This window comes from Natator depressus, chromosome 3 (genome assembly GCF_965152275.1).
Source record: "Natator depressus isolate rNatDep1 chromosome 3, rNatDep2.hap1, whole genome shotgun sequence".
NCBI lineage: Eukaryota > Metazoa > Chordata > Testudines > Cheloniidae > Natator > Natator depressus.
In genome coordinates, this window is record NC_134236.1 from 76,410,506 (window position 1) to 76,434,404 (window position 23,899).

The window sequence follows — 23,899 nt, forward strand, 5'->3', positions numbered from 1 at the left end:
AGACGCACGCAGGCGCCGCTGCTTTGGGGTCCGGTCATGTGGGGCTGCCGCGGGCTGAGCTGCGCAGCCCGGGTTCTGCTTGGTGTCCCGCGGGCGGCCGGGGGCTGGAGCAGCAGCGGCCCCCGCCCGCTGCAGCCCGGTGAGTAGGCGCCGTGCAGCCGGCTGTCCCGCTGGGCAGAGTGCCGGGCTTAGGCCGGAGAATGTTCCGAGCCCCTTTTAGGGGAGCGTCGGCAGGGGGCCGCGGCCACCGTGTGGGGGAGGCGAAGCTCCGTTCTTAGCGCGCAAGGGACAGGCGCAAGGCTTGGAGCACTGCTGCACGTGAAAGTGGCAGGGCTGGGGGGCGCGTGTGTCTGGCAGCTGCGGTGTAATGTTAAAAAAGTATTGCACGGCTGGGACTGAGCAGGCTCCTGCGAAGTGAGGTTACTCAATAGCATCCGCTGAAGCTGCTGCCCTGCCCTTGACTCTGGTATTACGCTCGCCTAGATTTTGTTTGCACTGTAGTCGTAGCCCTAGGTCCCACGATATTAGAGAGCCATGGTGGGTGTGGTGATACGGTAGAAATTATGAGCTGACTGATCAACCTCTTTTGGAACCGGAAGTATGTGATCAGGCAGCAGAGACAAAAAAAGACAAATATGTTAAATGTAAACTTAAACCAAAAAAAAATTTTTTTTTGACAAGGTAAGGAAACTGTTTTTGTGCTTGTTTCACTTTAAACAATGATTGTTAAAAGCAACATTTTTATTCTGCATATTTAAATTCCAAAGAAGTATTAAGTCAATGTTCAGTTGTAAACTTTTGAAAGAACAACTGTAATGTTTGTGCAGAGTTATAGACATTCCCTTCTTCGTTAGTGATTACAGAAGTCTAAGAAATGCGTGGGCCTTCTATAATCAGGCACACAAGGCCTGAAGACTCTAAGACAGAGGTAATCAATAGGCAGACCATGGGCCAAATCCAGACCATCAGATGCTTTTGAATGGACTCTGAAATCTTTTTAAAAAAACAGGAGTACTTGTGGCACCTTAGAGACTAACTTATTTGAGCATAAGCTTTTAAATTGCCACAGGTACTCTTGTTCTTTTTGCGGATACAGACTAACATGGCTGCTACTCTGAAACCTGACATCTTTTTATTACTTTATTGTTGGGTCGTGTGGTGTTTTTTTCTCCTCCTCTCTCTCTCTCTCTCTCTCTCTCTGGAGTCTGGACCTTGACAAAAAATAATTGACTATCCTGGTTCTAGGATGATTGTACAAGCAGACAAGTGGTATCTGGAAAGTCAAGAGAATTTTAGCAATTGAAAAGGAAAGTGACTCTTAATCACTGTTAAATTTTATGTGAATGCTTCTAATTTAAAATGACTATGGCCCAGGTTTTTAAAGGTGTTTAAGTGTTGCTGAACTCAGTCCAATTGACTGTCAATAGGATTTTGGCTCCGAAGTGATTAAACTGCCTTTGAAATGACACAGGCTCCTAAATCAGTTAGGTGTTGGAATGCTGAGCACAGCAACGCCAAAATACTTTAAAAATTTGAGTCTAAGTATCAGTCCTTTGTACAAAGTGTTTTGTTTTTGCTGGAGGACATCTTGAAGGTATGATCACATATTTACTGGGAGTGCTAATAACTGGAGGAACAAATCTGAAATTAACAAACACACAACCAAAATAAGTATCTTTTTAGGCCTCTTTCTTATACATCATAAATCACTTTTTTTAAAAATTTCTATTTTTATTAACCTGATGGTAGCAATAAAAATGATTGTATGTAAGTGGAAAGAGTCTATGACCAGCCAGTAGGAAACCAAGGATTGTAAATAAATATCCATTTTATAGTGCTTAAGAGTTTTATTAAAATGCAAATGAACCTGAGGGACAAGCACAATCCTTAACATAAATACTAGTAGAAAATACAGCCTGCATTTTTGTGATTAAGGCCTGCACCTGTGCTGATAGTAGGGTTTCCCTCATAATTCTCAAGTTTCAAAAAGAAACAATTTCATTGTCAGTATAGATCAAAGATAGGAAGCAAATCCCACTTCTTTGATTGAGCCATGTCACAATACCTTTTTAAAATCCACTTTAGAACCTCACACAGAATAAACAGCCCAGTCCTTCCTGACTCTTAGAAAGAGAGAAACGTGTATATACTTTATTTCTAATTTTGGGAGGCACTAGGATAACCATGGTGACAGATAGTGGAATAACTCCGGCTCACATTAACATCTGTAAACTTGCCATATAGGGTATGTCTACACTATGAAATTAAGTCAATTTTATAGAAGTTGATTTTTAGAAACCAGTTTTATACAGTCGCTTGCGTATGTCCACACTAAGTGCGTTAAGTCGGCGGAGTGTGTCCTCGCTACCGTGGCTAACATTAACTTACAGAGCGGTGCACTGTGTGTAGCTATCCCACAGTTTCTGCAGTCTCCGCTGCCCATTGGAATTCTGGGTTAAGTTCCCAATGCCTGATGGAACAAAAACATTGTTGCGGGTGGTTTTGGGTACATGTCATCAGATCCCCCTCCCTCCATGAAAGCAACGGCAGACAATCGTTTCGCTCCTTTTTTCCTGGGTTACCCATGCAGATGCTATACCACGGCAAGCATGGAGCCCGCTCAGCTCACCATCACTGTACGTCTCCTGGGTGCCGGTGGCAGATGCGGTACTGCATTGCTACACAGCAGCAGCTCCTTGCTTTCACGGCAGATGGTGCAGTAGGACTGATAGGTGTCGTACGTCTCCTGGCAGACCTCGGTGAGGTCAATCGGGGCACCTGGACAGATATGGCTATTCTCCTCTTAGAGCACTGAATGGGAGACAGAGATTTCAGGTCATTTTCTTTAAGTTTCGTCTCATGGAGATTCAGCCCTGCCTGGAATATAATGCAAGCTGGAGGCTTCTGCCTCAGGCTGCTCTCCCAGCCGGCAGCACTGCACGGTCGCACCTACCCCTTGCTCCCATGGCTCATGAAAACTGGACAGTAGTGAGGAGCAGTTCAACTATAGGCTGAGCAAGTGCAGAAAGTAGGAAATTTGTATGTTGGTAGAATGTGCCTTTGGACATTTAAAAGCTTGCTGGCGCTGTTTGCTGACTAGGTCAGACCTCAGCGCAACCAATATTCCCATTGTTATTGCTGTTTGCTCCATATCTGTGAGTAAGGGGGAAACGTTTATGGCGGGGTGGGAGGTTGAGGCAAATCACCTGGCATCTGATTTTGAGCAGCCAGACACCAGGGCAATTAGAAGAGCACAGCAAGGTGCACTGCGCATCAGAGAGGCTTTGAAAACCAGTTTCATGACTGGCCAGGCGTCAGTGTGACAGTTGTGTGTTTCTCCTTAATGCAAACCCGCCCCCTTTGTTGATTTTAATTCCCTGTAAGCCAACCACCCTCCCCACTTCAAAATAAAGTAACTATTGTTTTGAAACCATGCATTCTTCTTTCCCCTCCCCCCCCCCCCCGCCTTCTAATCTGCAATAACCTCAGGGATGGAGATGATAGGGGGAGCGTAGAAACATTCTATGCTCTATGATTCTGGGGAACTGCATGGTCACCTGTGCTGCTAAGTTTGCCATGCTGACCAAACAGGAAATGAAATTCAAAAGTTCCTGGGGCTTTTCCTGTATACCTGGCTAGTGCATCGGAGTTCAAAGTGCTGTCCAGAGTGGTCACAATGGAGCACTCGGGGAAAGCTCCTGGAGGCCAATACCATTGATTTGTGTCCACACTACCCCAAATTCAACCCAGGAAGGTTGATTTTTAGTGCTACTGCCCTTGTTGGGGAGGAGTACAGAAGTCCATTTTAAGAGCCCTTTAGGTTGACAGAATGGGGTTGGTTGTGTGGACACAGTCTTTTTTTTTTTTTTTTTTTTTTTTAAATCAATCTAACATGGCTAAATTCAACCTAACCCCATAGTGTAGACCAGGCCTTAGTGAATTTTCAGTGGTAAATTCCCCCAGATTGGCGCATCTTAATATTATTATTATTTATTAGCATGATTACTGGTAACCACCTTTTCCAAGATTTCTTTATGATTTTTCCTGCTTCTTGTGGAATGACAGTCCTTTTTCTTTTCCTAGGTCTGAGAACTGTTAATGTGATCTTTCGTAATCTTGACACTGCTGCTGATTGTAGTCTTTCCTATAAAGAACTCAAAGGCTTGCTAAAATCCCAAACGACTCTTATTGATGTTCGAGAGAAGTGGGAAATTGGACAGTTTGGAAAAATTCCTGGATCCATCAACATACCATGTAAGTCATACATATCACTGAATAGCAACAAGATCAGAAACCTTTAAGCCTAAACTTGCAAGCAAACCCTGGTGACTTGTCATACATATTACAACTTGTTTTTGTCAGACTCTTCTGGGAAACTAACTAGTATAAATCTTCACCAACAAAACTCCTTCATGAATTTCACATAAAAGACTTTGCATCTATTCTTGCAGTAGGTGAGGTTGTGGAAGCTCTACAGATGAACCCAAAAGACTTTAAAGAACGGTACAATCAAGATATGCCTGCTAAATCTGACCATCTAGTCTTTTCCTGCATGGCAGGAGTGCGAAGCAAGAAGGCATTGGATATTGCTATGTCTTTGGGCTTCAGCAGGTAAGCAATTGAGGTGCTGGCTGGGTAAGCTCCTGTATGGAGAACAGGATTAATGGGAAAAGTTGCTGCCTGCAAAGTAGACTGCTTCCTTGGTGGGCTCAGGGAGATTAGAGAGGCTGCAAAGACAGATGAAATCCCCCATTATTATTGCTTTTTTCAATCTTCTTCATATTGACTGGGTACATATCACCTCAGGAAAGGATGCTCATAAAACGTCTAGAAGCTATAAATGATTGCTTCTTGGAGCAGCTTGTCCTGGCATCCACAATGGAAGAGGCAATCTTTTATTTAGTCCCAAGTGGAGCACAGGCTCTGGTCCAGGAGGGAAATATAGCTGAACAGTTTGGTAATCGCGAGCATAATGTAATTAAACTTACGCTTGTAGGGGGGGCAAATGCCAAAGACACCCACCACAGTAGCATTTAACTTCAAAAGGGGGAACTGCACAAAAATGAGGAAGCTAGTTAAACAGAAATGACAAGGAACAGTCACAAGGGTGAAGTGTCTGAAAACTGTAGGGAGACTAATTTAAAAACCCCATAATATAGGCTCAAACTAAATGTATACCCCAAATCAAGAACAAACATAAGCTAAACAGCAGTGTAAAAGGCAATTACAGGCAAAAAGTCATTTTCTAAAAATTGGAAGTCAGCATAAACTTTGGCAAATCAAGTGTAAAAGTATAATTAGACAGGCCAAGAAAACTGGAAGATCAACTTGCAAAAAACAAAAACTAACAGCAAGAAAAATTAAGTACATCAGAAGCAGGATGTGCCAAAGGATTATCAAGGGCCTAAAGGAGCACTCAAGAAAGACAAAGCTGTTGCAGGGAAGCTAAATGAATTCTTTTAATCAGTTTTTCACTGCAGTGAAAAATAGTGGGATTGCAACACCATACTCAAGGTGTTCCCTACCCCTCCTACTGCCAGAAGTATTTGGTATTAGCCACTATCAGAGACCAGATATTGGGCTAGATGGACCACAGGTTTGACCTAGTATGGCCATTATCTTAAGAGTACAGGTGAAGATGTGAAAACAAATAGAATAACGAGTACCTAAACTGTTGGTGGTTTGTGGGTTTTTTTTGGTTTTTTTTTGTGTGTGTTTTGTTTTAAATAAAGATGGTACTTTGTAGCTCTGCTCCCAGAATGTAATTTGAGACATCTCTGGTCAATCAATAACAAGACTTTTCCCACTGCTGTCAGCTCTGCAAAACTAGAACAGCTCTGGGAGGCTGAACTGAATTCTCTTGTTGCATGTCAAAAAAAACTGTTGGCTGACTTTCAATTGCAGTGCCATCTGTGCAACCCTATTGTCATCAAATCATGCCCTCAATTATATAATCCTTTGCTAGATTGCTCAGGTATATGGTAATTAAGGGCATAACATGATTGCACAGGTGTAAGATGAAAGCAGCACTTAGCTGCAGAATTCTTATTACTCAGGTTCCTCTTATCTAACCATCAGTCTGACTTTCAGGCCGCAGGCGGAGTTTGGACTGCTGGCAGTCTTTGCTCTTGTAAACTGAGCAAATATTGAAGTGGAAATAGTTCATACCAAAATGGAACGCCATAATTCCAATCTTCTACTCTACTCTTCTGAGTAGAACCAGACTAAACCATCTATGACCCCACATTTGTTTTGTGTGTGGGCTGTGTTTTTGTTGTTGGGGTTTTTTGTTTGGTTTGTTTTTAACATGTTGAAACTTCACTATCTGTTTTTCATACTGCTTCATAGAAAAGGCTCTTTTTTGTTTTTTCCTTCTTAAGTTTGGTTACTTTGTAGATTGGAAAAACCTCCTCCAGTTAATGTCAGCGCACAGTTCTTTTTAAACTGTCATTCTGGCCCTAAATGCTCCACTACCCACCCACCTGCCCCTTTATGGTATCTTCTAGGTAGTATAGAATCTGGGAAGGTGTCGGGGACCAGTCAGATATTGAACCTTCTCTCCCTCACCTCCATTAATATAGGGAGTCTCCTTAACAATCTGAAATCCATATCGCAAACATAACAGGTTAGCTAATGAAGAACTAGGAACCCATCAAACAAGTATGCATGGAAAACATGAGTGGTGGATTTAAAACAAAAACTCCAACTTTCTTAAACTAGTGCAAATGTGAGGCCAAAATCATCTTCACTGTAATGGTTTGAAATGTTAGCACTCTACCAATGCATTCAAGATGTTTATAAACTTCTCCTTAGAATGTATAGATCTGAATCTAGTCTCAGAGTGAGGCTTGGACTAAGCTGATAAGGACTAAATTGATACCACTTAAATCTCCCAAAGTAAAGTGAATCTACTCCTATTACACAACTACTTGATCAAACTTATTTAAACATGGCCTGTGCTTTTTTTTTTTTCTGAATGCAATATGCATTGACCATATGCCACCACTTGCTTGACATTAATCCCCCATGTTGTTCATTTTCTCTAATTGAAATAGGATCACTAAGTGAAAGTCAACCATAAAGACTACTGCAAAATATTTGCATTTTTGCTCTGTGAAACTAGGAGCAATTAGACTGTTTTGCAACAATGAACACTACCACTATTGTACAGTGTTTCTCAGAGAAACTAGAGAATACTTTTTTTTTTTTAAAGCAACTAGGCTTTATTCTTTTTGCACAAGATTACCAGCAATAACATCTCCATAACACTGACAATCTTCTGTGTACTTTCAGAGTTCAGCACTATGCTGGTGGCTTGGAGGAGTGGGCAAAATATGAACCACCAGAGACAAAACAATGAAGATGAATTTTGGAATATAAGCCTTGTTATAGTGTCCTGATATTAATACAAGATATTACTAGCCTTGTGTGAAATAAGATTGAGAATGTGGGGTGAAGGGGAATGTTTGTTTATATATGTAAACTTAATAAACACTGTTAAAAGTAGTTGGTTATTCTGAATTTAAAATGTGATTTGAGAGTTAAAGATTACACAAGTAGCAATTTCATTCTCCTTTGGTCATATGTTAAAATTACTATGGAACTACTCCATGAAAAAAATTTAAAGCTAAGGACTCCAAAGTAAAAACTGAACATACTGTACTAATGATATACTTCATAGTAATGTGTACAACAGGGGATCATGGTTAAATTTATGGTGATGAACAGACTTTATAAATTTTGTGTTATAGTCCTCTTGACCCAGTTATTTTAATTGGGTTAGAATGATACTTGGTACTAATCTGCATATAGTAGCTGTTCTTAACCTGTCTTGTCAGGAGGGCAAATAGGAAGGGAGGAACAGATCCTGCAAACACAAGAGGTGACACTCTCAAATTTGACTGCAAAATGTAATGAGTCTGGCTACAGGAGCTATGTAAGGGTACTTCAAGAAGGTTTAGTAACATTTACAAGTAAATATAGAGTTTTGGCTAGAAAACTACAGACAATTCATATACTTTCCTTATGAGCCTAATGTGAAATAAGAATTTAGGCATATGACCTGATAGTATAGATGTGATTGATTTAGGTTTGGATTCTTCAGAGCCCAAGGAAATTAGGCACTGACTAGCTCTACAGTGAGAAATACAGATCAACAATTATTAGCAACTCTACTTATATAAGTATACTTGCTATTGTATTACAGTCGAATCCCCAGTTTATAAACTGGGCATTGAGTTCATAAAATTGAACATTATGAAGGTATAGTCAGTATGGTGCATAAGCTATAGTGTGATGCACTGCATCATTTTGTCCTTCATGCTCTGGCAAAGTGACTTCCAATGCATTGAAGGAATCAGAATATGAAGGGATGTCTAATTGCTGCTTTGACATTTTCATTATGTAACACATTCCCCATCAGGAAAAATGATTTGCATAACTTATAGCTTATAAAACTGAAGTTCTGTTGTGCTTAGACTTAAAATTTGTTGCAGGTTAGATCACAGGCTACTCAATGAGCAGCTTTGCCCTGTAACTTTCCACCTGCATAGGAGAAGAAATGTAGATTTTTCTTTTTTTTCTTTTAGATATGGGTCTTACTGGTTACTTGTGCATGACTAGACAACTGTAATGATCTCTAATGGGGCAACAACTATTGAGCAGTGGGTTCAGTGTAGGGTACACAGTTGTTTATATTGCTAAATGAGGAATGGGAGAATTACCAGGATAGATTCTTGCTAAATAGGAATAGAGAGGTTACTGTGTGGGGAAATGTTGAGAATCGCTGCTTAAGTCCATTTGCAAGTTCTTGGAACATGAGTTAGCAGTGCTTTATATGATAAGTGAACTACACATGTCCCCTAATCTGTACAAATAGTTTTCCTCTGGAATTGGAATTTTGACTTAGCCTTCTTTGGCATACTACTTGATGACCTGACAGACCACCTCTTTATGTTCAGTCCCCAAAGGTGCGACTTACAGAAGCACTAAGCTAGCCATCCCCCGCCCCCTTTTAAAGGAAGAGGGTGCTTTTGGAAGGGCACTTTCCAACTTCCTCCTCTCTACCTAAGTTGTTTTGACAGAACCTTTATTTGTTGGTGATAAGGGCACACTTTAAAGTTCTCTCTTGCAGACTTTTATTAAGGGTGTTAATGTAGATTTGCCTTAGAGGGACAGTTGGTGTCATGTGTATCTTAAATGTTTGTACAAATAAGTGGGGATAAGTATTTCAAAAAAAAATCTAAAGGGTGTAGACATCCTACTAAAGGGTACCAGAAACCAGCTAGTCTATTTCACTTTAGGAAGGCTTTCAATTTATGCTGTTTACTTTATTGGGGGGGTGGATACAGTTTCTTTTTGAGGTCAGTCTACCATATCTTAACAGTCAGAGCTATTTTACATCTATAACCTGTTATACTGTTTCTCCTCCTATCCCCCTTGCCCCCACGTTCAGGTAGGGATTTTCTGGTCACCATTTTCTTGTATCTGTGGTAATAGTGTAATGGCATTTTAGCTCTGAGGATTAGCAGAGAAGTGATACTTGTCTAATGCAATTAGTGAACTCTTTAGAACTATATGGAAAAAATACTTTCACCACTGTAATCATGAAAACATTTACATGCAGAAGCAAGAAGTTTTGAAAACAAATGGTTAACTTTCTAGTCTAAAACATTGTATTAAAACTGTAGTTTATGTAAAATACTTATTAACACAGCTACTACTGAGGAATACTACCTCAGTAAAGCTTTAGTTCAGGAATAATCAATCAGTGTTAAGAACTACACACAATCATTGTCAGTTTGCATTAATTTATTCCTACTCATGTCCTCATTACAAACAATACTGTATAAGTTTCAAGGGTCAAAACCAACAAGTCAATTTTCAAGAGTAGAAGGACCAAGTGTCTTTACCAACAAAAGTAATGTAATAAGGCTAAAATGCCTGTCTTCTCAGTATAAAGTGTTAATAATTTGCATTAAATGTTTTATAAAAAAAAACTTGAATAAGTGCAAGTAGCCTCATTGACTGCATACAAAACCGCCTTTGGGTTGCATCTTTGAATGAGGAGTCCAGTAGAGGATTACAAAAAAGTAAGGTGGTTTTTAAATGGTCAAGTTTTAGAATTAACAAGGTCCATCGGACCAGGTTTTTCAAGCACTTATTGTCTATACTTTAGACCTGTGTAATGTGTTACTATGCTTTGGGAAAAAATTAAGATTGGACAAAAAGCTATTAGACTTCAGTTTTTCTCATTCAACTTTTATTTGTGGGCAAATCAGCATTTTCAGTTGAGAATTAAATAGTACACAAGCTGTTGGGCAAGGGGGACAAAACATTAAAATCTTTAGGGCCAAATCTTGACTTGAGTGGGAGTTCTGCATGACTCAGGCATGTAGGGTACAGCCCATGGTTTGAAGGAAACTCATTTTGTCCAGCAAGTAGGTAACAAAAGAATCCCATTGCAGTAATTCTCAAGAGCTACTCTTAGTCACATTTTAAAACAGCCAGGATGAAGCTTACTCCTTTCAGTAAACTTCTACAGAATCTCATTCATAACATGAAGGCAGACTAACAGTGTATACCTTTTTGTACCAAAAAAATCCACAATAAAAAGATAGCAATATTATCCAAATATGATTACGTGCTTCTAAAGCATTTGATTGCACAGTATAGTACTTGCAAATAATTTAAACTTTAATATTTGAAATGGTGAAAAGTTTTTTTTTTCCCCTCAAATGTCCACTATACATATTGCACTTTTCTGGTAAGCTGGGCTACTAGGTTTTGTGGAAAAATATCCGAGCTCCATGTACTGAGTAAAACAGTATCCTTTTAGTCCAGAAGAGGAACTTAATTTCTTTCCTGCACTGGTTTCATTGAAACTCGCAACATTTTTTACAGGTTTTTGCAGCCTTTGTTGCTGAAAGATTAGGTTGGGTTTTTTTTATAATATTCCTTAGCTATAAAACAAACTAGGTAAATGACAAGATTTATACACCATCCTCCTTCAGTAATAAACAAAATGAAGACGACACAGGGCCATTAATATGGTTACACTCGACAGGCTTCATTACTGCAGTTTAAAAAATAATCTTCACTTTAATGGCAACCTACATTTTTCTGAAAGCAAACAAAACTATTAATACTGAAGTGGATGTGTGAATCTTTTGAAGCTCTGTTCAAAACTTCTGAATTCCTTACATTGAGAAATCTTGCTAATACAGTAGTTCCAGTGTTAAAGGGGTTCATGCAATTTTAAAGAAAAAGCTTTCAACACGCTTGATAGAAACAAGCCATTTATTCTTCAAGTTCTTTGTCAAAGACGTTATTAAAACCTTCTGTCCATTTCATGAACACAATTAAGATCCCAGTATGTCTTGATCCAAAGTGGTCCATAATAAAGTTCTTTGGAATGTCTTAAGACTGGTTATAGCTGGAGTTCTGACTTCCATTTGGACCCTGTTCTCCTTCACTGTTTAGAGGGAGAAATACATATTTCAGATACAAAATGTATATTAGTTACATTGCTAGCTTTTAAGAAAGGAAGAACTATTGTGCAATAGAAGACAGTACTAAAAACCTCTTGAAATAGAGAATCTTTAGACACAAAATTCAAAGCATTTTTTTTGCCTCTCCTAACTCTATGCAATCAAAACCCCACTGTTTTGATAACTAGGTCTAAATAAATTAATTCCACTAGAAAGCATGCAAAACAGCCAGCACTTGAAGGACCTGATTTTCAAAACTGCACATGCAAAAAAAAGTCCAGTTGTGCACCCAGTTTACCTCTGCAGTTACCATAATTAAGCTCACATATTTGCACCTTAGTGGTGATTTGCATGTGCAGATTGTCAATTTACACAACACCCAATCACAGTATCTACAAGAGCAAATTTTACATGCAGTTCTGAGCAGTCAGGCCTTCCTAGTTATGGTGAACTCATGTAAACGAAGTTCCCATTAAATGACTTTAATCAGAAAAACTAACAATAAAATGTTTAAAACTATTCTTATCAACCAGAAGCAATTCTTCTTCATGGCTCCCAAACTAGTAGACAGGAGTGAGTCTATCATGGAAAGATCTGGACTGTAAACATACTGTATTTACTATGCCCCTAATGAAATATTCACTTGTGTTTTAAGAGGAAGTGTCTAGTTTAAGACATTGTACAATATATGAAGTGGTATGAAAAAAGTAAAAACTGTATAGTACCTGTTTGGAGGTGGTTTCGGTTTAGGCATCTTACTAAGAATAGTAGCCATTTCTTTCCTCTCATCAAAGTTCTTCCACTGTTCATACAGTTTTAGAATGACCCTGATTATTTCCAAAATCTAATTAGAAAGAGATATTTGAGATCAGATACTATAGTGGTTCTGTGTTCATCACTACCCATACAAATGTGTAGCCATCAACCAACCAAAATGTAAATATGATGCTTTCTCTATATCAGAGTGGCTTTCACATCAGTCTCAACAATTTAGCAATCTTAACTATCTCCACAGATAGCTGAGAGGGTCTTGGTCTAGCTTAGGGGTTCTAAAGCTTTTCCTTAGGGTAAATTACATCATAACACTTGTCAGGGATGGCGTCTAGATTCACATGGTTCTGCCTCAGGCACAGAGGGCTGGAATTGATGTCTCGAGACCCCTTCCAGCCCTGCATTTCTATGATACTGCAAAGAGAGTGTGTCTCTTGGGCCACTTTGCCTCCCATTCAGAATTACACAAACCACTTTTTTTTCTCCCCATCAAAAACTAAACATCCCACCTGTTACATGGAAAAATAATATTAGGAATGCATTTTTAGCTTCTTTTAAGGCTATTTAGCAGCTGGTAAACAGGATAGGCAGTAGCATATAACCAGCCAGCTCACCATGGATCACCCAGCAAGTGGTCTGCAGACCACAGGTGCTCCGTGGACCAAGGTTTCATAACCACTGGTTTAGGTACCCTGGAGGAGGGAAGGGGCTGACCAGTGCACAAGTATTTTGTCCTATGAACTATAACTTTCCCAGAGCTGCTCTTGTGTTTGCCAAAGTACTGTCTACCAATTTTTGATTTTTTTCACCTATTGTAATATTTTCTTATTCATACCACTTATTTTTGCTTTGTGGCCATCTTAGCTCTCCCCTCTCTTCCTACTAACCTCTACAAATATGAATTTCTAGTGCAGTATTTTTACTAAGCAAGGATTGCATGTGATGTATGGCTCTCACTTTGGCAATCACTGACTTAAAATGTTAGATAGTAAAACAAACAAACCAACCAACCCTGAGTTTAGATAAAGCATTAAGCACCATGGAAGCAACATACATCTCTGAAATCAGTCACAATTGGCTAAGGAGTCTGGTGATGTGAACTGTTAAGCCTAGACTGTTATTCGTATCAGAACTGGGAAGTCTAAACAAACACAAATATGTTCAGCAGCAGGAGTAACTTGGTAGCTACATAGCACCACCCCTTGGTACAGAGTAGTTTCCCCTTGTACTCCCTGTCGTGTTCAACTCATTTTACCTTACACTGGTATGCACAACACACTGCAACTGTGCTGTGCAGTCAAGCCCAAAAGTGTAATTCATATAGCCTGGTTCAGCAAAGCTCTAAAGCATAAGCTTAAATACTTTAATTAATTGGGGTCATAGTGCTTTTCATCCAGAAAGATTTGCTGTGTGTAAAACATTTTGGAAAGTACAGAACAGTTATATTAAAAATAAGAATGGCGAGTAAGCAACTGCTACTGCAGGAAGAATTAGGCAGAATTGCCCACACTGGAGTTTGGCCAGAATGCTTGGGCTAACACCTTTATTTTGTGAAAGATGCCATAGGCTATTTCATGACCACAACTAAACAAGAGCTCAGTTTTAAGTTTCATCTGAAAAACGACAACTCCAGAAGCACTCTGTGCTTGACAACTGGCTCAGAGGACAGAGTGCTATGCGCTGAATAACCAAGTCCTCTTTCTGAAATATCTGGGTTTTTTGAGATGTCTCCCATCCAACTCCTGCCTACGTTTAACAATGCACAGTGTGTATCATCTAACAAGAGCATACATCTAAATGATAGGCAAGAAAAATATCAATTTATAATATTAATGACATATCTTTCTAGTCAGTATGTATCAAGTAAGAAAAAAAATACCTTCTCCATATCAACAGACAACTCAGCAAACCACTGCCTTGCATCCTTCTGCTGGACAACACAGGCCACATGTAGGCAAGCTGGAAAGTAAAATAAGTGTAGGGACATGTCTACTGAACAAAGATTAGTTTGTTAAAAGATTAATTTTCAGAATACATTTTCTACTATTATTTCCTTCTTTATAATTGAGGGTTTCTGCCTCCCTTTACCACCGTCTATTCTACAACACTTCCAAGTCATAGTTTTCAAGGATTAAGCTCACAATCAAGCTTTCCGGTTTCTTGCAAGATTTTCAAGCCATATGACTGCACCATCAATAACATCTGAAGTGCTAATTGAAGGAGATCGTGGGGATAAACAAATCAACATTCTTTAGTACAGTGGATTTGCTAAGAAATGCCCATTCATGGAACACTATGAAAGATGAAACCATTCAGATACAGTGAAATAGTTGAACTTATTACCTACCTAGGGCTATCATGAAGGGAGGGTACAGTAGACAAAGATCAGTTCTATATGTGTCATTCACTATCCTCCTGTGCAAACAAAAGTAGTAAACACTCTGTTCACCTTTATTCTCATTTTACTTCAGAAGTTACTGTCTGTTTTTATTTTAAAAGTTAGGAGGAATTTTTGTTTACATTAAGACTGTCAGAAATAAAGGTGGGGAAAATCATGAATATCTGTATCCATGTAAAAAGAAAAGGAGGACTTGTGGCACCTTAGAGACTAACAAATTTACTTGAGCATAAGCTTTCGTGAGCTATAGCTCGCTTCGTCGGAAAGCTTATGCTCACAAAAGCTTATGCTCAAATAAATTTGTTTGTCTCTAAGGTGCCACAAGTCCTCCTTTTCTTTTTGCGGATACAGACTAACATGGCTGCTACTCTGAAACATATCCATGTACATACACTTCTCATCTTGAATCTTTTGATTCATTCCCAGGCGATCATAGTAATGGTTTGCTTCTAAGCACTCTATGTGAAGTATATTTTGCTTCCTAATAAATTGTTGCTTTGCAAAATATTTTGAAGATGCATCATAAAATTGTCAGCATCAACCAATCCTCACAGCTCTCCTGTGACGTATTATAATTCTCGTTTTACGGAGGAGGAAACAAGGGCAAAAAGAGTAAGTAGCGTGTTCAAAGCTATGGAGGGAGTCCATGTCTGTGTTTAAGTTATAATTCAGGAGCTCTTGGCTTCTACTAGACAGTCCAGAGTGACAGACTAAATTTTTTATTGCCTGTTTTATTTTTATTTTAAAAAGAAAGGTTTGTTAATCTAAACAGTGGTTTTCACACTGGGGTATGCATCTCTCTAGGGGTACACAAGCTCTCATCATGGGGTATACGAGAAAAATCCTGTAATGGCAGACAATGCATTTTATTTAGTACAGAAGTTATCAAACTATGGGGAGCATACCCATAATGAGGGGCACTGAGAAAAGTTCTGGGGGAGGGCGAGCGGCAATACCAGGCGACTTGGGCCATCGCCTCATGGCTGGGCTTGAGGAGGGAGTACCACCTCCATGCCTGACTCACCTTAGTGGGCCACCCAGCCTGTCGGGAGGGAGGTTGCAATGAGTTGAGCCCCACCTTTGAGTTACCATTTTTGGTTGTACACCCCCATCCCCGAGAGGTGGGTGACCTGCTGAAGTGAGTCAGGGGGTGGAGCTGGCACTCCCTCCCCGAACCCCACTGCGCAGGGCTGGCCCAAACCGCCTAGCGTCGTTACTCATCCCCCTGAATGTTCCTCCATGTCTCTGTAGGGGGGGTGCACACCTCAGTTTGAAATCCTCTAGAAGCTATTGCTAAATGGAGTGCCATTCCAGATTTCTGCCTGTGACCCCCCACCCACCCACCCACATTGACTCTGCCTATCTCAGATGGAGGCACTTGGTGTAGACTACATTATTTGGAAAGGGGTACGCAGCCTAAAAAGTTTGAAAATCACTGATCTAAAAGAACAGATCAACTGTATACTACTTCTGACATGTTCTACTATGACAAGGTACAACAAAAAGCTCTCACATTAGCAGGGAAAGAGCATCTCTATTCAGTGTTCATTATTTAGCAGGGCAGGCACTGTGCTACTAGTTCTGGTCTACACACAACTTTAAAATCAGTTTGAAACCAGAATAGTTACACCACTGTCAACCCCTGGGTAGATACACGTACATCAATAAATTGCCGCCACTTTGTGTTTAGACATGGCCAAACCAACTTGTACTTGACCATCTCTGAAGTTTATTTTTTCAAATTAGCTTTCCGACTGAAAGAATGCACTAGTATTATTAACCTTTGTCTTCATTACCATGCGAGGGGTAGCAGCATGTCTTCTTGGCCCATATCCTGCACATATTGGAGCAAAGGTCTATAAGGATGATACACTATCAAACAGCAATCCTAGAAACAAGTTTAAAAAAATCAAATTATAATTCTAATAGAAAATACACTGTCATCAGTTTGCATTATAAACATTGATTTAACAATCTTCTTTTTCTCCCCTTTCAGTTTCATATATTTTAGCATCATGACACCCTAATTCTGAGATAATGAGGGAAGCACTCTCTCTCTAAAATACCATTATGTAGACTGATTGCCAGTCTGTCAACATCCTTTGCCTCTCTAAGGGAAAAGAAAAGTGCCACATCTGCAGCTCACTGAAACCTTATTTGCCTACAAACCCATAATTCCCAACTGAAAATTCAGAACGCTGCCAGAAAATAGTCACTAAATAATACCATACATGAGAAGCTTGCCAAATAACTGACACTGGTTTTAAAAGTCTAAACAGCTCTGAATTTTCTTACTCTCTCTTAAGGTTGGAGTGTACAAGGAAGAACAAAGACCCCCCTCGCCTCCCAACAATAGCTAGTTATAGGCAGTGGTGAGCTGGAGCCGGTTCGCTGGAACCGGTTGTTAAATTTAGAAGCCCTTTTAGAACCGGTTGTTCTGTGAGGGACAATTGGTTCTAAAAGGGCTTCTAAATTTAACAACTGGCCAAAAGTGGCGCCTTAGGCACCGACTCCATGGGTGCTCCAGGGCTGGAGCACCCAAGGGGAAAATTTGGTGGGTGCAGAGCAACCACTGGCAGCTCCCCGCCCTGCGCCCGGCCTCAGCTCACCTCCACTCCGCCTTTGCCTCCTCCCCTGAACACGCCACCCCGCTCTGCTTCTCCGCGCCCCCCCCCCCGGCTTCCCGCGAATCAGCTGTTCACGCAGGAAGCTGGCAGGGGAGGGGGGCTGAGAAGCAAGCGGCAGCTTCGTGCTCAGGCCCAGGGAGGCGGAGGTGAGCTGGGGCCGGGGGGCGCGAGGAGGGCCGCCCGTGCTGCAGCAGGTAACCCTGGGGGCATGCAGGGGAACTGCTCCCCGCTCCAGCTCACCTCTGCCACCCCGGGCCCGAGCGTGAAGCCGCCACCTGCTTCTCAGCCCTCCCAGGCTTCCCGTGCGAACAGCTGATTTGCGGGAAGCCGGGGGGCTGGGGGCGCGGAGAAGCAGAGCGGGGTGGCGTGTTCAGGGGAGGAGGCAGAGGTGGAGTGGAGGTGAGGTTAGCTGGGGCCGGGCACGGGGTGGGGAGCACTCACCAAATTTTCCCCATGGGTGCTGCAGACTTGGAGCACCCACGGAGTCTGCACCTAAGGAGCCACTTTTGATGTGATTAGTGGGGAGCGGCCGCTACACTACTCCGCTCCTAGGAGCCAGAGGGACCTGCCGGATGCTGCCTGGGAGCTGTCCCAGGTAAGCACCACCAGGACTCCCCACCTCGCCCCCCGGCAGGTCCCTCTGGCTCTTAGGGGCGGGGTGGGCACCCACTACGGTGGCCCACAAGACCCTCCTGCCCGGTTCTGGGGGCAGTCAGGGGATGGGGTGGATGGGGCAGGGGTCCCGGGGGGGAGGGGCATCAAGGAATGCGGGGTGTTGGATGGGGCAGGAGTCCTGGGGGGTGGGGGTGGGCAATGACCCCCTCGTGGGGGGAGGAGGGAATGGGTTGTTAAGATTTTGGCAGCTCATCACTGGTTATAGGTATGCAACACTGGAGGGCTGTGTCAGTGAATATGTGCTACACACAAAAGCTGAAATCAAATATTGCATGTACATTGTTACAGGGGGAAAATGTTAATTGTCACAAAAAGTAACTTTCTGTAAATAGTATCAGAGGGGTAACCATGTTAGTCTGGATGTGTAAAAGCGGCAAAGAGTCCTGTGGCACCTTATAGACTAAGACGTATTGGAGCATAAGCTTTCGTGGGTGAATACCCACTTTGTCGGATGCATGTAAATAAAGTCAGTTGCAATTACGGTCTGATTAATTATCAAGATCAGAGACTGTTCCTAAGCACAGCACAGAACACCAATATTCAAAACACCTCTTTCTCAAGAAAAGAAATATTTCTCCTGTTACAAAAACACTGAAAGTCAAATACAGGGAATTTGGGACATCTCATTGCTGCAGTAACTTCAAACATTGTTAAAATAACTATTTGTTCTTGCATATTTACAAAAATTAACTTATGTTTCATATCCTTATCATGCATTTAAAAGGGCTCCTCTTTCTGGCACTAGTTATCTGAGGTGTAGAATAGTTATCTGAGCCCACTCCCTCTGCAGCCTGGGACAAGTCACTTAATCTCCCTGCCTCAGTTTCTCTTCCTCCACTATAAAAATTAAGATAACCCCCAAACAACCTTAACAAAGACTCAAGTTAGCTAAATATTGGTGTGATGCTCTGAAGATGCAGACACTGAATAAATTATTTAGTATTTTGGCAACTTCAAGAACTGCTCCCTGTATTTGGTACATTTAAGTGCTTTATGGTACTGGATACAGGTAGTGGCAGCATTACAAATGTATACAATTACATATTTAAAAACCTATGTTAAAACAACATTATTTAGGTTGTAGAGTTAGGCATTCAAAAGTTAGGAAATGTCAGATTTTAGGTTCCCTATGCAACCTTAATTCGGCCTCCTGCACAGCATCATGCTAGTGTCTCTAGTTACATGATCACATACTATTTGAGCACAAATATTTAACTACATGATTGTACTGTTCCACAGGACCCCTGCCTCATTCAATGCACAAAATGGACAATGTTCAGGGAATGAGGCAGATGTTCAATATTTATTTTTATCTTCATTATCAACGTGTGGCCCTGTCTTAACAGGACACCATCCAACTCCTGCAATGAATACAGAATTATTAATTTCCTTGTGGTATTTTCTAGAGCACTAATGTTCTAATATCTGAATGCTTCACAAATATTAATGAATTTATCTTCAGATTTGCACTGTGAGAATTTGAATGTTCACAGTTATTATTTTGGCACACTGCCAAAGTTTAGTTGAAAGGAAAATGGTGACTTTCAAAAGTTTCTCTCAGCCAAACTTGAACAGAATTTCTTGGTACAAAAGATACATCTCTACCTCTGACCCTAGGGTCTTCACCCTGTTAAATTTTAGAGTCCTTCTGCACATAATGGAAGTATTCGAGTTTTTCAAAAATGATTACTAGAATCTTTACAGTGCAAAATGGTAGGCAACCTAAATACAGGGGGTCGCTAACCTCCATATATTCGAAAACACAAAAGTTAATTGAGAAAAAGGGACAATAAGAACCTCAACAATGAAACTCAGGTTGAACAAACAAATGGCAGCTCCATACATATTATTTCTGTAAAAATAAACTAATCTGGTAGTAAGAGAAAGAAAGACACCTACCATTAATTCTAAAAGATAGAATTCACATTCTAATATCTGCAAAGAATTAAAAATATAATTAAGCAACAATTTTCTCTTAACAGGAAAGAGAATAAAGGGTTAGTCAGCATCCAGACTAATACATTTTTTTACATACAAGAATTCCTATATACTACGAATTGCGCAAGAAACCCCAGTCATTCCACAGCGCTTTCACCAATTCCAAAATTTTTTTTATAGAAACACTACAAACCAATTAAGAAATATCTCAACAGAAAGCATCTTTAGCTAGTCAACTGTCTCATCATTTTAATAACCACTCCACTTCTAAGGACAGTTTTTTTTTCTGTCATTGCTGTGTACTTAACTGTAACTGTTCTACGAATATGTTCTGTAGACTATTTCATTTACAGTACTTATGCTGCTTTGTTCACATGGGGACGGATCTTTCAAGGGGTTGAGTGCCCCCAACTTCATTGGAGGTTAAAAACAGTTGAGGACACTTGCACCTGTGTAGGTTTAGTTTCTCTACCGTTACAGCAAAGACTGAAATGAAATGAAAAGGATATCTGGGATATTGACAGATGTATAGGATATTAGAGTATAAAATGTTACTAAAATATTCTGACAAATTATAGACATCAAGACAAGATATCTCATATTCAAGACTCAGGATGATGGCTTAGCACCATAAGAAGGGGACTAGACTGCATTTGTTTAGTTAAAGCAAGCAATATTTTCCTGTATATTAAGAAAGGCTATGAACTATAACGATGGCACTAACTGTATTACACCAAACTAGAAGACATTTAACATTTCTAATACAATTATGTGGCAAATAGGAACGTCAGTTACCAGCCTCCAATCACATATTTTATTACCAGTAAGTAATTTCAGAGGTATCTACTAAGAGATTGGGTATGCTGAAGTTTCCTGTGGTATTGGTTCCATGTAACCAAACCTTGATGTATCATACAATTCTATAAACTGAATGCTGACTCAACAAGAACCAGAATAGCAGTGTTGTTCAATATTATACTTTTATGTGGCTTTGAGTTTGACCCTAAAATAGCAGCACAGCATTGCCCCCAGGGATCTACATCAAGATCTAAAGAAGAGTTAATATATAACACTGGGCTGGCCAGCTCTGCTGGAGAGCAGTAAAAATGAAAATGAAAAATTATATTGAGATTAGAATTTAGTAGTATCTTATTATATATCACAGTTACCAAGACTGTAAGGAGACATGCTTTGCCTTTGGGAATATGATAGTAAAAGCTAAAAGGAAGTAAATTTGAAAGAATTACATTACATTAATAAAATCTGTACCAATCCCCTCATTATTGTGAGGCTTCATTACCAAAGATACTGCCTTCACAACACTTGGAAATTTCTTAAGTCTAAATAAGAGTTGTAGAAAGAGGGACAGATTTTTACTACAGATTAAATATTGGGGACAAAAATAAAAAACACTTAACATGAGCCAACTGTTCCCATGTGTAGGCCTGGTGAGTATCCCAGAAACTGGAATTACTTTGATCTACCCTGGAGCAGTGTACCTGGTAACCAACTTATGTATAATTACTGCTATTTTATTCAGTCCCACTTTATTTCTCTATTCCCTTTATAATATTTCTCTTTCTACTAATTTAAGGAAAGTAGGTGATACAACAAGTAACTCTTTCATAAAGAAACTGCAAGCATGGACATGGGTTACCCAAAGAAAGTTTCCCTACAACTAATTCAAAGTTAATTGTGAATACCTTGAAACAACAGTGAAACTATATTGCTTAGAAATTATTTAGCAAAAAATAGGTCTTACTTTTCCATGGAAGACCTGAAAAAAAACTTGTTTCCAAAGGATTGCCTGGTGCAATTTTTGCTCAGTTGGGCCCCAAATTGAGATTTAATTGCCTCTCGTTACAAAATAGTACAATGCATTACATTTATAAAACAGTCCCAATGTTGTAGCCATACGAATTAAATAAAAAGGCAAAGGAGCTAAATATTCATGCAGAGCCAGAATGGCACAAGTCAGGTCACTAAATTAATGATTAGGGTCCTACCAAATTCATGGTCATTTTTGGTCAACTTCACGGTCATAGGATTTTAAAAATTGTAAATTTCATGATTTCAGCTATTGAAATCAGAAATTTCAGTGTTGCAATTGTAGAGGTCCTGACCCAAAAAAGGATTGTGTGTGTGGGGAGGGGGGGCGGGGTGTGGTACTGCCACCCCTACTTCTGCGTTGCTGCTGGCAGCAGCGCTGCCTTCAGAGCCGGGCAGCTGGAGAGCAGTGGCTGCTGGCTGGGAGCCCAGCTCTGAAGGCAGAGCCACCACCACCACCAGCAGCGCAGAAGTTGTGGTATGGTATTGCCATCCTTACTTCTGCGCTGCTGCCTGCGGAGCTGGGCCCACAGTAAGCAGCTGCCACTCTCTGGCCACCCAACTCTGAAGGCAACAGTACAGAAGTAAGGGTGGGATGGTATGGTATTGCCACCCTGACTTCTGCGCTGCTGATGGGGTGGGGGCGCCGTCTTCAGAACTGGGCACCCAGTCAACAGCTGCTGCTCTCCAGCCATCCAGTTCTGAAGGCAGTGCAGAAGTAAGGGTGGCAATACCACAACCTCCCTAAAATAACCTTGCGACCCTCCCTGCAACTCCCCTTTGGGTCAGGACCCCCAATTTGAGAAATGCTGGTCTCTCCCATGAAATCAGTATAGTAGAGGGTAAAAGCTCACAAAAGACCAGATTTCACTGTCCGTGAAGCATTTTTCATGGCTGTGAATTTGGTAGGACCCTATTTATGATACAGAGCTGTTCCACCTGTAAGAAAAAGACAGTTACCTTTTCCGTAACTGGTGTTCTTCGAGATGTGTTGCTCATGCCCATTCAACTTGTGCATGTGGCGAGCACACACACCTAAGTTGAATGGACATGAGCAAGCACTCGAAGGAGGACATACAATTTATTCCTGCTCACACATGCTTGTCTATGTATTTATTCGTTAGAGTTATATCATACTTACATGATTCATCCTATAAGGAAACTCCTTCGGAAAGGCATAAGAAAACCTAGTTTTCACTGTAGTAAAAAGAGATTGATATATTAAAAATAATGACAAAATTAAATCAAATATTCTTCTTTACTTATTTCTATTAGTTCACCAGCATGTAGAGCCTCAAACCCTCTTATCTGGCCACTAACGATCTACTGCTATACATAAAGAACAATCCTACTTGGAAGAGGAGAATTAACTCAATTGTATAACTCAGTTGTTTAATTCCTGAAAGATGAAGTATTATTTGAATAAAGACTGTCAGTTCTGTCAGATCATGCATTTTTAAAGCTATTTTAGAAACTCCCCCTCTGAACAAAATGGACAACATTTAACATTTTCTGAGCAGACAGTGTTCCCTGTAATACTGAGAGACAGTAATTTAGGGCCTGATTCTGGCTGAAGTCTACTATACCATTGACATCAGTGGGAGGAGGATCTAGCCCTCTGAACAACTAAAGGGTTGAACCTGAAGTCCTTAGGTATGTATGCACATTCCATATACTTCCATGTGAATTTTGTCTGCAGGATCACGCCACTAGATGGAAATTTTAGTTTCAAATTAAAAGAGTAATTTTAATTTTGAGTTGTTCAATAGATTAAAAACAATAGTGAACTGCTCAATGATTATGTGGACTATTTATTCAGAAAACTACTGCAACTTCATTTACTTGTTTTTAATTTACACAAGAAACAATATACAATGTAAACAATACAATTCTATAATAATTTTAAAAAGAGAACCCTGTGTATACCACTGCCTCAGAGAAAAACAGCATTAGAAGTGGAGGAGAATATAGTTTGACCAAGCCAAGTTTTAGGAACAGGCCCAGTTGCAGGTCAATTATACTGCTCTGTGTCAAACAGAAACAAGACTACAGTTCACCATCAGTGGACAGTCCTTTCATCATGGCTCTTTAATTGACTCTGAAGTTGGGCAGAAAAGGTCTCCTCACCACACTTTTTCAGGCAAGTAGGGGTAAAAGAATCCCAATTTTTTTTT

The 23,899-nt window shown here is 40.4% G+C and overlaps 2 protein-coding genes across 2 annotated transcripts in view; one reads left to right on the top strand and one right to left on the bottom strand.

The window, feature by feature from the left end:
* LOC141984782 (thiosulfate sulfurtransferase/rhodanese-like domain-containing protein 3) lies at positions 1-9,916 on the top strand. The gene is made up of 4 exons (XM_074948152.1): positions 1-139; positions 4,084-4,254; positions 4,452-4,611; positions 7,294-9,916. Exons 1-4 carry the CDS (start codon positions 37-39, stop codon positions 7,358-7,360), a joined length of 501 nt encoding a protein of 166 aa, XP_074804253.1. The 5' UTR covers positions 1-36; the 3' UTR covers positions 7,361-9,916.
* Positions 9,800-23,899, bottom strand: part of CCNC (cyclin C) — a 23,380-nt gene continuing 9,280 nt past the window's right edge. Inside the window, exons 6-12 of the mRNA XM_074948151.1 lie at positions 22,867-22,922; positions 19,860-19,895; positions 16,455-16,546; positions 14,608-14,675; positions 14,140-14,219; positions 12,215-12,333; positions 9,800-11,473 (exon numbers count right to left, since the gene is read on the bottom strand). Coding sequence (XP_074804252.1) covers positions 11,419-11,473; positions 12,215-12,333; positions 14,140-14,219; positions 14,608-14,675; positions 16,455-16,546; positions 19,860-19,895; positions 22,867-22,922 — 506 coding nt within the window. The 3' untranslated portion in view covers positions 9,800-11,418. The remainder of the gene's footprint in view (positions 11,474-12,214; positions 12,334-14,139; positions 14,220-14,607; positions 14,676-16,454; positions 16,547-19,859; positions 19,896-22,866; positions 22,923-23,899) is intronic.

Excerpts from the sequence above, each read along its gene's own strand:
- LOC141984782 (XM_074948152.1), top strand. The coding sequence starts at position 37 with ATGTGGGGCTGCCGCGGGCTGAGCTGCGCAGCCCGGGTTCTGCTTGGT. Across the intron at positions 140-4,083 it reads CCCCCGCCCGCTGCAGCCCG|GTCTGAGAACTGTTAATGTG; the intron begins GTGAGTAGGCGC and ends TTCTTTTCCTAG. Across the intron at positions 4,255-4,451 it reads TGGATCCATCAACATACCAT|TAGGTGAGGTTGTGGAAGCT; the intron begins GTAAGTCATACA and ends CTATTCTTGCAG.